The sequence below is a fragment of the Mesoplodon bidens genome (genome assembly GCF_964165515.1).
Source record: "Mesoplodon bidens genome assembly, chromosome: 1".
NCBI classification, from domain to species: Eukaryota; Metazoa; Chordata; class Mammalia; order Artiodactyla; family Ziphiidae; genus Mesoplodon; species Mesoplodon bidens.
Window position 1 is genome coordinate 227,482,017 of NC_138176.1, and position 15,484 is coordinate 227,497,500.

The 15,484-nt window shown below is 42.8% G+C and overlaps 1 protein-coding gene across 2 annotated transcripts in view; it reads right to left on the minus strand.

Moving 5' to 3' along the window:
- Positions 1–2,392: 2,392 nt before the first annotated feature.
- The window catches only part of TMEM154 (transmembrane protein 154), a 45,031-nt gene continuing 31,939 nt past the window's right edge, over positions 2,393–15,484 (minus strand). For both annotated transcript variants that reach the window (XM_081242449.1, XM_081242448.1), the window contains one exon: positions 2,393–4,779. In XM_081242449.1, the coding sequence (XP_081098575.1) occupies positions 4,754–4,779 (26 nt within the window). In that variant the 3' untranslated portion in view covers positions 2,393–4,753. The remainder of the gene's footprint in view (positions 4,780–15,484) is intronic.

Genomic DNA, 15,484 nt, shown 5'->3' on the forward strand with positions numbered 1-15,484 from the left:
TCCAAGTCTACAGTTGCTCCCAAAGTCCACCTCCTCAATTTGGGATGATTCGTTGTCTATTCAGGTATTCCACAGAAGCAGGGTACATCAAGTTGATTGTGGAGATTTAATCCACTGCTCCTGAGGCTGCTGGGAGAGATTTCCGTTTCTCTTCTTTGTTCGCACAGCTCCCGGGGCTCAGCTTTGGATTTGGCCCCACCTCTGCGTGTAGGTCACCGGAAGGTGTCTGTTCTTCGCTCAGACAGGACGGGGTTAAAGGAGCCGCTGATTCGGGGGCTCTGGCACACTCAGGCCCGGGGGAGGGAGGGGTACGGATGCGGGGCAAGCCTGCGGCAGCAGAGGCCAGCATGACGTTGCACCAGCCTGAGGCGCGCCGTGCGTTCTCCCGGGGAAGTTGTCCCTGGATCCCGGGACCCTGGCAGTAATGGGCTGCACAGGCTCCAGGGAGGGGAGGTGTGGAGAGTGACCTGTGCTCGCACACAGGCTTCTTGGTGGCGGCAGCCGCAGACTTAGCGTCTCATGCCCATCTCTGGGGTCCGCGCTGATAGCCGCGGCTCGAGCCCGTCTCTGGAGCTCCTTTAAGCGGCGCTCTGAATCCCCTCTCCTCGCGCACCAGGAAACAAAGAGGGAAGAAAAAGTCTCTTGCCTCTTCGGCAGCTCCAGGCTTTTCCCCGGACTCCCTCCCGGCCAGCCGTGGTGCACTAACCCCTGCAGGCTGTGTTCACGCCGCCAACCCCAGTCCTCTCCCTGCGCTCCGATGGAAGCCCGAGCCTCAGCTCTCAGCGCCGCCTGCCCCGGCGGGTGAGCAGACAAGCCTCTCGGGCTGGTGAGTGCCGGTCGGCACCGATCATCTGTGCGGGAATCTCTCCGCTTTGCCCTCCGCACCCCTGTGGCTGCACTCTCCTCCGCGGCTCTGAAGCTTCCCCCCTCCGCCACCCACAGACTCTGCCCGCGAAGGGCCTTCCTAGTGTGTGGAAACCTTTCCTCCTTCACGGCTCCCTCCCACTGGTGCAGGTCCTGTCCCTATTCTTCTCTGTTTATTCTTTTTTCTTTTGCTCTACCCAGGTACGTGGGGAGTTTCTTGCCTTTTGGGAGGTCTGAGGTCTTCTGTCAGCGTTCAGTGGGTATTCTGTAGGAGTTGTTCCACATGTAGATGTATTTCTGATGTATTTGTGGGGAGGAAGGTGATCTCCACGTCTTACTCGTCCGCCATCTTGAAGGTTCAGTCAACTGATCTTTACACTGGAAAAGATGTTACCTACTGTTTGTAGTATCTAGAGATCATTAACTTATTCCTTTCCATGCAGACCAAAGAAGTGAAAAATGTGAAGAATAGACTTTCTGTAAAAGTCTAGTTATTTATTTATAACCTACCAAAGGCCCGTGACAATAATATGATGGCAACGAAGGAGGATGATGAACTGAGCGTCTGCACCTGGAGACCAGTTGGCACGGGATCCCATCCACCTTTGGTTGTCTTAAGCAGTTCAACATATATTTCTAATCTTGTACAGCAATGCGATTAAAGTCCTTATGTTACTGTAAGTACTTTGGTTTAAGAATTTAGCTTCTTAAAATATCATTTCAGAAAGGGCTTAGAGTATCCATAGAGGTGATTTAAAAAGTTTTATTTTATATAATTGTATGGATTGCTGTCCCATGAGCATGACGTATTATTTAGAAAAGATAAGAGGGCAAGAAACAATACAACCCCCACCAGATATCTACAAAAGGACTAAGAGGAAAAAGAAATTTGGCTACCAGACAAGACCGTATCAAGGCAATGTGAAAGAGCTGTTCAAAAAAATAAATAATTCAGGCAATTGGGTGTTTGGGTTTAGCAATTATTCATAACGAATTTGACTACTTCCACACCATACTAATATACGGTGATCTTCTGGTTATTGTAAGAGCAAAGAAATGTAATCTGTGAATGAAGCTACTCTGGACCGCCTACTGTGGATATTAAATAGACAGGTCAGAATTCATCCTGAGTGTGAAAAAGCAGCATGTGTAAATTTAATTCAGTAGAAAATGTCAATGTTTTCGTCACAGTGAGAATTTCGGCCATGTCTTCCCAGTGTGAGCCATGTCTTATTGCTCTACTATATTCAGAATATGTACTAATTCTGACACAAGTTGAAACTAATGTGTACACTTTATGTTTACTCAGCATAAGGGCCTTCTTACAGAGATGGTGAAAACTGATAGTTTAAACAACCAAAACAAATGAATAGACAAAAGTATTTTTTAAAGCACCCGTTTACATTGCTAGAGCTACAAGGGTGATCAGAAGCATCTGTCACCCCATGGATGTCAAGACTGATGCATGCTATGTGTTCGCTGTTTGGATGACAATGACCTTCCGAGAGAGAGGAGTCACATCACTGAGTTAAGACTGAGATTTTCACATATTTATTACAACAAGTTTCCTGAGGAGTTCAACAAGGCAATGTTGCTAACTTAGCTTACTTAATATGTACAAAAATACGATAAAATTTACACATTTGAAAATATTCTAATGTCAGATTTTGCTCTGATTGGCTACCCAATTAGGGCAAATTATTAAGATTTTTACTAACAATAACCTGAAACATAAAAATTAAGTTTAGGTTTAAAAACAATTCTTGGAATGACCATAATCTATGATGCCTCTTGACCGGACAGTAATAAAAAGATACAGAGCGCTAGAATTGAACTTTGGCTGTTTTGACTCATACTAATATCATATATCTTGCCAGAATAAACTCTTTTTTTAAAGTGCTTTGCACATTATGCAACTATAGAGGTTAGTACATTTTTCAGATATAAACGCAATGATATATTGCTGAAGTTTGTTTCTTCTGGAATTTGAAGTCATTTCAAATACTGAATGAGAATATCTTTACCATATCATAAAATATCACTTCATCAAAGTGAGACTCCAAGACCTCCTATCCTTCTCTGAACCGCTAAAGTCCATTATTTGATAGGGTTGGATGACGCTTACAGGCCTAAAAGTTCAGCAAAAATCTTAGCTACCTAGAGAAAGAAGAGACTCTTTACAGAGTCAAAATGTGGATGAGAAACAAAGTAACAAAACAGCCAGAAATGATGATTTGGAAAGTAGCAATTTTGGCATAAATATCTTGAGAGTCACTATGGACCACAAGTTGAATATGAACATGCAAAACAGCAATGAAAACAAAAATGCCATATTAGGATGTGCTAAAGAGAATACAACAGACAGATCTGTTGTGGTTCTGTACCATGAAAACTGTCTTTTGCCACAGCTCTTTGCAATCCCGGGATGGCATAAGAGCAGTGGTTAAACACAGCCAGATAGTTCTATCTTTCACTGCAGTGGAAAGACCTCCCTGGCTTGGAACTCTGCCTTTAAAATTGTGGGCATAGTTTGGAAGGCAAGTGCTGGTTAAAGGGATTCTGGAAAAAAAAGGACTGTTTTTGTTATGCATTAAGGCAGGCTTTCAAACACAAGACCCCAAATAACAGCAGCAAATATTTGGTGAACTTCAACCCCTCCTCAGTTTATATGCGGGGAGTAAGGTACAGTTTTCATTCTTTGTTTCTTTCCTGGAATAAAACATCTGGTGCCATGGAAGAGCTGAGGGCTCCTAATTTGCTAGATTGCTTTAAAGGTCAGAATTGGAAAATTAAGGATTAAATGGCGATTGATTTGACGTGAGTGGGAGTGATAACTCGGCCCTTCTGCATTTTGCACCATTGCTTCTAGCAGGAGGATGTCAACAAATGTCACGTAGAATGTCATCTCTGATGACCGGCGGTGGCCTCCTGGGAGCTGCGTTGAGGACACGAGCCCTGGTCAGGCTGGCAGGAAAGACCCTGAGTATGAGGAAGGGGACCTGCCTCGGCCACAGGCAGAGCCTATTGCTGTTCTGTTTGTTCCAAACAACCTTAAGGATCTCAGAGACACAGAAGGTGGCAGAGGAGGCCCAGCTGCACTCATCTATCCATACATCACACGCAAGGGAGTTGTGGGGAGGGCAGGGATGAGCCGTGGGGAAATGTGAACAAGCAGCTGACTTTCTCCGAGAAGGAAAACAGTTGCTCTTTCACTGAGAATTCCATTCCTCCCTCACCTGGCCAACTCAGGGTCGACACGTCCCCAAACAGCATCCCTTCAGGACTGTGGGCTCTCACACTGTGTCTCATGGCAGGTGGAAATGAGCTTACCCACCCCCTGGGATGGTGTCCACATTGAAACACTTGCTTTATTTACTGTCTATTCCATGACATAACTCACCTTGAGCAAAGTTCCCACTGAATGTAATTGACCTACCAGAGAACTTAACTGATGAGAGGAAATTATCCAAAGCTAGCTAGGTCGCAAGGTGACCCAGAAGGAAACCATAGACAGCTTCCTGATTTGTACCCTGAGGAATGAAGCAGGAAGGTAACAAGGACTTGAGAGCGTGGCCAGGGTGATGGTACCGTCACCTAGAGGTTGGCTGAGCGGAGGGAACACCCACTGATAAGCGCTGACTGCATCTTATGGCTCCTCCACCCTCAGGGGTGGATGGCAGCCACGCCTTTGCCTAGCACTTCTCCATCGAGCATTCTTCCAAGTACAGGTGATGCACTGGGCGTTGGAAGAGTGGGCGCTGGAAGCAACAGCAAAAGGTTCTTGTGTTTACATTGATTTGAAATTAATTAAATTCGGATCCTCTTCATCCTCTGCTGGCAGGCCCAGCAGGCTCCCTCCGGGGCTGCTTTCTCTTGGAAAACATTAGCATCATTCAGTTTCAGGATTCATTGTCACTGCAAAAAACAGAACAATAGTATATTTCCAAGAAGCTACTGAGAGCTGGTCACTCGGCTATGGAGGTGACTCAGGAGAACATAAGCAGTCAGGGAGCCGACGGTGTCCAGATTACAATTTCTGAAACAAAGGTCAGTTCAGTTTGGATTTTATATCTGAACCCTGAGGAGGAAATCTAGGAAAGCCAAGAAAAAATCCCTAGCTCTAGTTGTAATATCCTTCCCCAGGGCTGATGTGGAGAGAACCAGATGGAGCCGGGGTTCCCCCTTTAAAGAAATCGAATCCCATTCTCTATTAATAGATGCCAAACTGCCTTTTCTTTTTCCTTAAAATAAAATTTTGATATGTTATTTTCTCTCAAGGGTTTGTGGTCCTGGCATGTTCTCAAAAGTCCCCCTTTTTTCCCCCAGGCACAGAGGATCTGGAAGTGCTTTCTCAGTGTCATTTAGAATTCAGTCATCAGGCATCTTGAGGTGTGAGTAGACATAAATTATGGACATGGGGTGTGGACATAACCATGCTAGCGGGCTAATTTCTGCCTTTGTTTCTCATTTGGCTCCCTCGGCCACAGATCTGGCTCTATAGCTCTTTCCCAGTGAGACCATGTCTCCACCCAAGTCTCCTGGAAAGCAGACTACTGGACCTCCCCCACCTCCACCCACTTTTTTAAAATTTTGTGCCCTTTCACCCAAATTCTATCATGTCTCCACTTGAAGTGACCTGTGTTTCCAAGGAAATGCCTGAATGACGACCATCAACAGGACCTGGTGTCTCCTTAGCTCAGAGGCTCGGAGAGGCTGCAATAGACCATGTTTCCCTGACTCCTACTTCAGTTCTCGCCTGCTCAGTGGCACACTAGGTGTTTCCAAAAGGTCTCTGAAACAACTTGATAGATGATAGAGAGCCAGCTAGCTAGCTAGATGACAGAGAGCCAGCTAGCTAGCTAGATGATAGAGAGCCAGCTAGCTAGATGATGGAGAGCCAGCTAGCTAGCTAGATGATAGAGAGCCAGCTAGCTAGCTAGCTAGATGATAGAGAGCCAGCTAGCTAGCTAGATGATAAAGAGCCAGCTAGCTAGATGATGGAGAGCCAGCTAGCTAGCTAGATGATAGAGAGCCAGCTAGCTAGATGATAGAGAGCCAGCCAGCTAGCTAGATGACAGAGAGCCAGCTAGCTAGATGACAGAGAGCCAGCTAGCTAGCTAGATGATACAGAGCTAGCTAGCTAGCTAGATCTATCCAAGAAAGAGGAGAGGAGACATTATGTATGTGTTTGTGTGTCTGTGTCTGTGTTGTGAAGACAGGGGGAAGAAGCTGTGACCAGGAAGGCTGACCAATGGGAAAGAAAGGGAAAGCAGACATGGACAAAAGGACAACTTATGTAGGAAAACTTATTTAATGGAAACCTGACTGCAAATGAAGACATTCTTTATCTGAAGAACAAACGTAACAACCCGTTTCATAAGTCACACTGAACAGCTCTTAAACTGGGCAAGGAGGCTTCCTTTCTTGGAAATTGGGTGGTAGCAAGATAATATTTCTGAGATCCAGAAGTTCATCTCTATGGAGCATAAGTCTCTGAAGTGCATGTTTTCCTTTTGTGGCCTTATCTTGACATTTCAGCTACTCTAAGCAGACCAAAATACAAGGCTGTACAGCAATGGGCACAATCTCTCTTTTGTCCACAACGCTAATCTGTGTCCAGCAGTTAAAATAGAAGTGATTTTTAAAGTTAATTACTGTAAGACCAATCCACATTCATTGTTGAAAAAATACAAAATACAAATAAGCCAAATAAAAATACTAACAACCTCACTACAGTTAACATTTTGGTATTTATTCTTCCAAACTTTTTTCTGTGATAATGATATATATTCTTTTTGTATAAAAATGGAATTATGTTATGCATAGTGTTCTGTAATCTGCTTTTCTCACTCTCATTCATATATAGACCTCTTTTCTGGCTAATAAATATACCATATCTTTTTAATTGGCTATAGAGCACACCATTGTCTCACTATACTAAGAACATTATTAGACATATCCTTATTGTTCAACATTTAAGCTATTTCCAATTTATAATTTTTATTTATTATAAAAATTGCTACATTTTTGCATGCTTCCAGTTGTTACCTTTGCATAAATATCTAGAAGAGGAATTGCTAGGTTAAAATGTATGGAATTTTAAAGCTTGACCAGCCCATTGTCCAATTACCCCCCTTCCCTAGAAATTTACCTTCTCTTGACACTTTTCTTTAGGGAAATATCCTCTCCCCAACATTCTAATACTGGATATTATTATTTTTAGCTTTTGTAAATTCAATAGGTGAAAATAATCTAATATTTACCTTAACGTATTCTTGGGTTACTTTTTTTTGTTACTAGGAAGACTAAAGTTTTTTTCAAATCTCTGTTGGTAATTTTAATTTCTTCTTTTGCCAAACTGCTTATTAATATTCTTTGCCCATGTGGGACATTATCTTTTTATGGATTTATATATTAAGAATAATAATTCTTTGTTCATCATACATATCGCACATACTTTCCCCCAATTTGTCATTTTCCTCCTAATTTTATATTGTGTTTTTGGAAGTATAAAAAATTTCAGTTTTTAATGTAGTTAAGTCTATCCTTTTCTGATATGGTTTCTGACTGTGTGTCATGTTTTCAACCAGACCTCACCTTACAGTTATAATATTTATCTTTAATTTTTCTGGATTTTTTTCTTTCTTTTTCACATATAAACTTATCCGGAGTCTATTTTAATCTAAAGTGTGAGGTCGAGTTCTAAATTTTCCCTTCAAATGTTAGTCATTTTTTTTTTTTTTTTTTTCGGTACGCGGGCCTCTCACTGTTGTGGCCTCTCCCGTTGCGGAGCACAGGCTCCGGACGCGCAGGCTCAGCGGCCATGGCTCACTGGCCCAGCCGCTCCGCGGCATGTGGGATCTTCCCGGACCGGCGCACGAACCCGTGTCCCCTGCATCGGCAGGCGGACTCTCAACCACTGCGCCACCAGGGAAGCCCGTTAGTCAGTTGTTTTAAGACTATTTACTGAATAATCCACTTGCTATGAATTGCTACTTTTATAATATATTTAATGTTTACATATGCTTGAGGCTGTTTTGAATATTCTATTCTATGTCAGTAATACTTATTTGGTTCTGGGTGTACACAGTTTTAATTATTGGAGCATGTTCCCTGCAAATCCACCTCCCCACACACAATTGTTCTTTTTCCTTCTTTTAGAATTACCCTGACTATCTGAGCACAATTATTCTTCCAGATGAAATGCTCATTGGGATCCTTAAAAGACTAAGTTGAATTTAAAAGGATAATTTTCACACTGTTGAGTCTTTCATTCAGAAACACAGTACGTCTCTCTCCATTTGTTTATATCTTTGATGTCCCTCCATAAAAATTTGAACAATTTCTTTTTATATTATCCATACATTTTTTGATTAAGTTTTTGCCTAGGTATTTCTCTTCTTGGGCTGCTTCTGTGGTTGAGCCAATGCTGGCGTGTGCTCATGGTGGCTTTTTTGAGCACAGGGTCAGGTGGGCAGAGCTTAAATCAGGGCTCAGCCACTTTCTTGCTGTGTGACCTTGAGCAAGTTAACATTTCTTAGCCCATCTCATCTGCAAAACATGCATAATAATACCATGTGCCTTAGAAGGCTGTTGGAAAAGATCAATGAGAAAATGTAGGCGAAGCTCTATGCCACAGGCCTGACCTCCAGACACATGAACGGGAATTCTGATTTTGCTAGATTCTCTGCTAGCAAATGTTCAGTTAAACACAAGCTTGAACATGGCCTCAAATATCCAGAGCCTTTAAGAAACGATCTTCCAAAACAAACTTTCAGTTTCTGAGGACAGTGTAACCTAAATGCGGTTTGTTTAGAACACTCTACAAACATTATGAAGGCTTAGAGTGTGACACTGTCCACCAGCCAGAACCCATTCATTTAAAGCATCAAAGAGCACAGGACCTCACTCATGATACGTGTGGAACTTACGTGCTTCTAGATCTGGCCACTGACAACGTGCCAGGCCCGCCACACCAGAGACAGTCCCAGTGTGGGTACAAGTTGCTTCAGCAGTGGGTCAGCAGGTTATTCCTAGTGTCGCAACTCTCACACGCGATTTTCACCGGTGGTGTGATGGCCAACGTGCCTGTTAGCAAGTCAGCAACCCGGAACCTGGCTCCCCACCCATGCCCGAGCCTGGAGGCATTATTCTCCCTCACGCTCATTCCTTTACTGAGTGAGATGTGTTCCCTGCTATCTTTGTGGCTATTTATCATCTCTGTGAAATGATCGAATCAGCCCTGACGTTTCCAGCTCTGGCAAATCCTAGAGTTCCCTGTTAAAAATATCTTGGCAAACTGCCACAGAATTGCAATAAATAAAATCAGTGATCCCGCTTCAAACCTCTATTGCTTGCCTTGATGATAATTCGTACGGTTTTGGTCACTTATCTGTGACAGCGGCGTGAGTGAGTGATCTTTCTCAGAGGGTTATATGTAGATATTTTAAGAATGTGGGGTAGCTTTCCCAAAAGCTGTATAGTAACAAGCCTCCAAACTGTAAAAAACCAATTGAATTGATTAAAAAGCATCATCTGATGATTTTTAAGAAAGCACTTAAGTGGAACGCCACCAGTTAAATGAGGAGGTGCGATTGTAACACCTCGTTTCATAACTGCCCCTTGGTTGCAGTCAGGATCAGATAAGCCATCTTTGTCCTTCTGACCAGTTTACCTTGTAACAATCCCTCCTTCTGACCACAGCTAATGTTGCCTGTCTCCCAAGATGTAATAAACCTATGCTAAACCTTTCTCTAATTATGACGCTCTCTAACTTGGTTTGGGGAGGGGTGCAAAGTTCAGTTTAGCACAAAGTCACGGAACAGTTAGATCACTCTCTCTCTCTTCCTCTTCATCAACAGAACGTCCCTTCTCCTCCCTGTAAGAGGCCTGCCCAGGTGGAATTATAGAGACGAGAATCTGGCTGCCATCAGAGGTAGGCCCAGAATTGGTCCAAGACACATAGATCATGCCCACGGTGTAGACACAATCTGGGCTAGTATTCAGACAAGGCTGTGGTGTATTGAATTTAGTGCATCTTCTCTCAACCACCACACACAGGCGTAGACACACACACATACACACACCCCTGCGTGTTAACCATGTCATTTGAGGTTAGCATCCTGCAGGATTATAAACTGTTACTTTGTATCCCTCATGATACTTAGCTCGGATTTGAGGGAAATCAGTTGGTGCTTAATATACTTAATATTTAATACTTGTTGACTTTTAAGTGACTTGAGGGACTGGAGAGAAAAAGAGGAAGGAAACTCATAAAGTAATTGGAAGCGGCCACAGAGATTTACTGGAGTGGAGAGGCCAAAACGGTTCACACAAAACTGCTGTTTTCTTGCAATTCATGGTTCAGTCTTGTCAATGTCTGCACTGCATCAGCCACCGAAGACTTTCATAGTTGGCCTCGTGGTGGATGGCTTTCTTGCTACTAAGGGTTCTTTTTAAAAGTTTCTAATTTGTCTTTTCACTTATGGAATAGCTCTTTTATTTTAACTAATTAGTAATAGAAAATGAAAATCCAATTTTAAACTCTTCTCTAGATTGAGCTTCATCAAAAACTTGCTGTGCAAACTTGGACAAATCACTTAACCTCTCTGAGTTCTAGGTTTACTCAGATGGATTGGTTCATTTTTAACTGGTTGTCTTGGCATGATGTGGACAATGCCAGGCACATATTAGGCACTGAATAAATATATTTGAAAAATTACACTGACGATCATACTTTCTCCAAAAAAAGACAAAGAGAAGGGAAGAAACAGGAAGAAATTCAAAAATTCTCTATTAAGCTAACCTGCATTTTCCTGAGAAATACTAAAGTGATACATTTTTATATTATTGAGCTCAGACATGAATCATAAAATGAACAATGGAGGGCTTCCCTGGTGGCGCAGTGGTTGAGAGTCCGCCTGCTAATGCAGGGGACACGGGTTCGAGCCCCGGTCTGGGAGGATCCCACATGCCGCGGAGCAACTAGGCCCGTGAGCCACAACTACTGAGCCTCCGCATCTGGAGCCTGTGCTCCGCAACAAGAGAGCCCGCGATAGTGAGAGGCCCACGCACCGCGATGAAGAGTAGCCCCCGCTTGCCACAACTAGAGAAAGCCCTTGCACAGAAACGAAGACCAAACACAGCAAAAATTAATAAAAATACATTGGTGTCTGAGTCTCACACCCAAGATTCTTTAAAAAAAAAAAAAAAAAGGACAATGGAATTATTACAAAAGCAGAACAGGTATATTGTTACTTACTTTCTCTGACTTGGTTAATTTCCTAGGTAGTAGTAGCTAGGTATCTGGCATCTAGAATAAGTGTCTTATTATTGTTGTTATTACTGTACTTTCAAAGTTATAAATTGACTTGGATGAAATCTAATTCTCCCCCAATCTTTCCCAATGCTGTTACTCAACATAAAATCATCACTGTGGCCAACAGGCATAAAGGGAAAGAAGACGTGCGCTTGGCTAATGTTTGCAATTCCTTTTCTGTGGTTATTCACCTAAGCTTGCAGAGGCAGAAACACCACGCTTTCAGGAAATTGTCTAGTTATAAAGGCCTCAGGAAGAAGGAAGAGACTGCCCAGACTGTAAGCACCAAGATGAAAGGAATTCCATCTTGTTTTTGCCACTGTCGAGTGGCATTCAGAAGGTATTGTAAGGATGGGGGTAGACAATAAGGGAGTGAATTCTTTCAAGACAATTTAAACAACAATAAAACCAACTCAATGGATCTGTTTTTTGTTATCAACACACGCTGGCAAGGCTGAACAATGTCAGTGATGAAATTCTCTTCAACTCTAGGGCAGACCTCGGCTCCACCCTGCCCACCCCTTGGACACTGTTCCACTGACACTGTTCCCGGTACCCCATACGTTGCCTGGCACGTAACATGTACGAATTATAGGGGAAAATGCTAAGGTGGGGAATAAGGATATAGAATTCCCCTTCCCCCACCATCCTTTGCTGTCTTTTCCCACTGATTTTTTTGAAAACATGAAAACCATACTTTAAACTTCCCATGGTACTTTGTACATCCCTGGCCCTTATTAAAATCCTGTGCTAAATTTCAGATTCCACAGTTCAAGGAAAACGTCCACTCAGTGAGGACAAGGCAAAGTAATGAGGAACTGCTGGCTAATGGGATGTGTGGGAAAAGTCCGGAAAGACCTGAGATTATGGACCTGAACAAGAGAAGGTGAAGGGTTGCAGTCTGCACACAATGTAGTGCATTAAGTGTAGGATGGTGACCAGATCACCTTGTTTTTCCCAGGATCAGAGTGGACTTTATGGATAACAGAGGCTCTATGTCACAGTGTCTTTCTAGCATGAAGAAGTAAATGGATTCCAGAAGTCTTAGTTCCCCATCCTCCTGCTAATCCAAGCAGGATGGGGAAGTGTGTTTTCCACTAAGTTCAATCTGCAGTGACTTTCTTTCTATACTTTCTGAAGCATTAGAGTCACCCGTATACTGCTTAGACGGTAGAGGAAGGATGATTCACAGAGGTCAAAACCACTGGGGAACTTTGGACGTAATGATGTGTCAAAATAGGTTAACCGATTGTAACGAAGGTCCCACTCTAGTGGGGAGTGTCAACAGCGGGGAGGGCTGTGCATGTGGGAGCCAGGGGTACGGCTCGATTTTGCTGTGACTCTAAAACTGCTCTAAAATAGAAAATCTTTAAAAAAGAAAAAAAGTCAGTTGGAGAGGATGGGGAGAATTATTGCCAGAGCATAAAAGAATTCATTTCATTTGTGTGGTGCTTTAAAACTTACAAAGTTTTTTTCTCTCTTGGGCTCCTGTGAAACTAGAAGGACAGGTGGCATTATATCCATTTTACAAGATGAGGAAACTGAAGCGTACAGAGTTAAAGTGACTTGTCTTAGTACAAAGAACAAATGATCATCCAAGTCGGGTCTTGAAACCAGTCTTCTGATTCTAAGCCCAGTGACCGTTGCAGCCGTCACCTGTATCTCTAATGATTCACAAGCTTTCAGAAAAAAAATCTTCTATCTGTCCTGGTTTTGAGAGTCAGAGTAAATGTTTCATCAATTATCAATGTAATTAAGACAATAAGAGAAAGAAATGTAAACAAAATCATGACAGAAAAGATTATCCAGACTATAAGATAACCCAAACTATGTACCCTTTCAAAAATTCCAGACGGCTAAGAGGACTATTCTGAAATCACCAGCATATTACCTATGCTGGTGATGGATGGGGAACCTAAAGGCTCCAGATCATTACTAGGGGATGAAACAAATTCATGATTTCTCAGGATTGGTAAGCTCCAAAAAGAAGTCCCCAGGGAAACCAGGAGCAAACATAATGTGCCACATACTAGATGTTCCTGGACCTTAGGACACGGGCTCATTAACCCAAAAGGCAATAAGTTTATGTATAGCAATTCTAACTTTGTACCATAATTAAAAGTAACGAATATTTATTGAGAGTTTATTTTGTACCAGGATTTGTTCTAAGTGCTTTGTACTTTTCTGAGTTTTTAGTGAATAACAATTAAATTTGCTGTGCAATATCATGACGCCCTTTGAAGTAATCAGACAGTGTCATCAGCACCAAAGACTGGGGACTTGCCACTCTTGGTTCTATAACCCTGGTCCTGGCTCTTCATCAAGATGGAACGAGACGACAGCCTGACAGCTGTCCTGTGACTTAAAACCCGATCAACCTCCCCCTGAAAATCAATAATTTAGCATAAAGCAGCTCCCCGAATAGGTTAAGCCTTTTTGCCTTAGAGGCAGAAATGTGGTAGAGCTTATTTCAGAGACCAGCCTCTCGGTATTTCAAAAACATGATTTCTAAGAAGCTTTGATCACCATACAGTTCTCTAACGTTAAGCTTCTTCTGTGTTGCCAATAATTTCAAGGAACAAGAAGCAGGTATGACATCTCGTAAAAAAAACCAATGACATCTCACATCTTTTGAGGGTGCACATCAGGGATGCAGTACTAAGATATTTATAAGGTTTTGGGGGTGATCTGAGCCCTAAACTGGACACACATAGATGTTCATTTTTAGGTAAAAATGCAAAGGAAATAATTCCTTCGTAATGTCCTCTGTGATACTCCCACCAGCCTTCTTTTTTCCTTTCATCTACTTGTTAATGTCTGATAGCTCCTTTAAATAGGATGGACTCTTTTCTGAACCAGTGATGAATTCTAACATGCAAGTACCTGCAGAGGTAACAATGACTGACATCTACAATAACGTGCACATTCTGCATCAGAGTGGAGGTTCACCTCAGTCAGATTGTGGTGGCACGACTTCTCAGGTAAGGCTTAGGGGAGGAAGCAGAACAAGGGTCCGGAAGACAGACATCTGACTGCCCCAACCCCTGTCTAATGATCGGTCTTTCCTTGCGTTGCTCTGGCTTCAGGAACTGCTTATGACAAGTGACTGCACCCTGGAAACATTTAAGGTGACTGGTGCAGGACCTCTGGTTCACTCGGAAGGAGAGACAGTGGGTGGTCTTTATCCTGCTTTGAAAGTTTATTCTGTTTATTCCGACAGAAGTGTAATGTCTCAGTTACAGGCTCAGTCAAGTTCCCTACTCTGTTGGTCATCTCGGAGTCACCCCATCAGCAATTCTGTGCCCCCCAAATCACAGCAGTGCTCTGTGGAGCAAGTCCCTGACTTACTGAATCATCAGTCCTATTTCCTGCGAGCATGTCCCAGGTCCTGACCAAAGGATTCTCTGATCAAAAACACCCAGACACGGTAATTTCTATCCTCACAAAAGATAATATAATTTAAACAACACTGTGGAAGGCTAAAGGACGCACAGGCCCCAGTGCACTAAAATTTTCTATTAAGCAGAGCCACCTAGTGGTAGAATGGAATATGGGTTTTTAAAAATCTCATTTAATTTCTCTCATATAACAATCCAATCCAGGCGGGGTTTTCTTTTGTTTTGTTTACGTTCATTTTACTCACTCTTGTTTACAGTTACCCCTTTGAGATCGTCACCTCCATCTGTTTTCCTCACCAAATATCTACTCATCCAAGGTCAACAAACCTACAGTTTGTCATAATCAGAAAGTTTTAGGACTAAAACAGAAGCCGACTCAACAGTGTCTCTTTAGAAGGGCAAAAAAATGTCACTACTAATTTATTTCTAAAGATAAAGAGTCACTAGGATATTTACTTTGTACCTTTCTATTTTCCATAACTCACACTTCCATTTCTCCATACACCCATGAACATTGTCACATAAAATTTATAGGCACAGGGACTTCCCTGGTGGTCCAGTGGTAAAGAATCCACCTTCCAACGCAGGGGACGTGGGTTCCATCCCTGGTCGGGGAACTAAGATCCCACATGCCGCGGGGCAGCTAAGCCCACACGCCACAACTACTGAGCTGGCGCCCTGAGCTACAGAAGAGAAAACCCGCACACCACAACTAGAGAGAAGCCCGCGTACCACAACAAAGAGCCCGTGTGCCAGCAACTAAGACCCGACGCGACCCAAAATAATCAAATAAATAAATGAATAATAAAGAAATCTTTAAAAAAATTTTATAGGCACAGAGAAGGTGAGCAAAAGTCCTCAACTGCGGTCTCCAGTCTCCCCCTCCCGACCATATATAATCTGT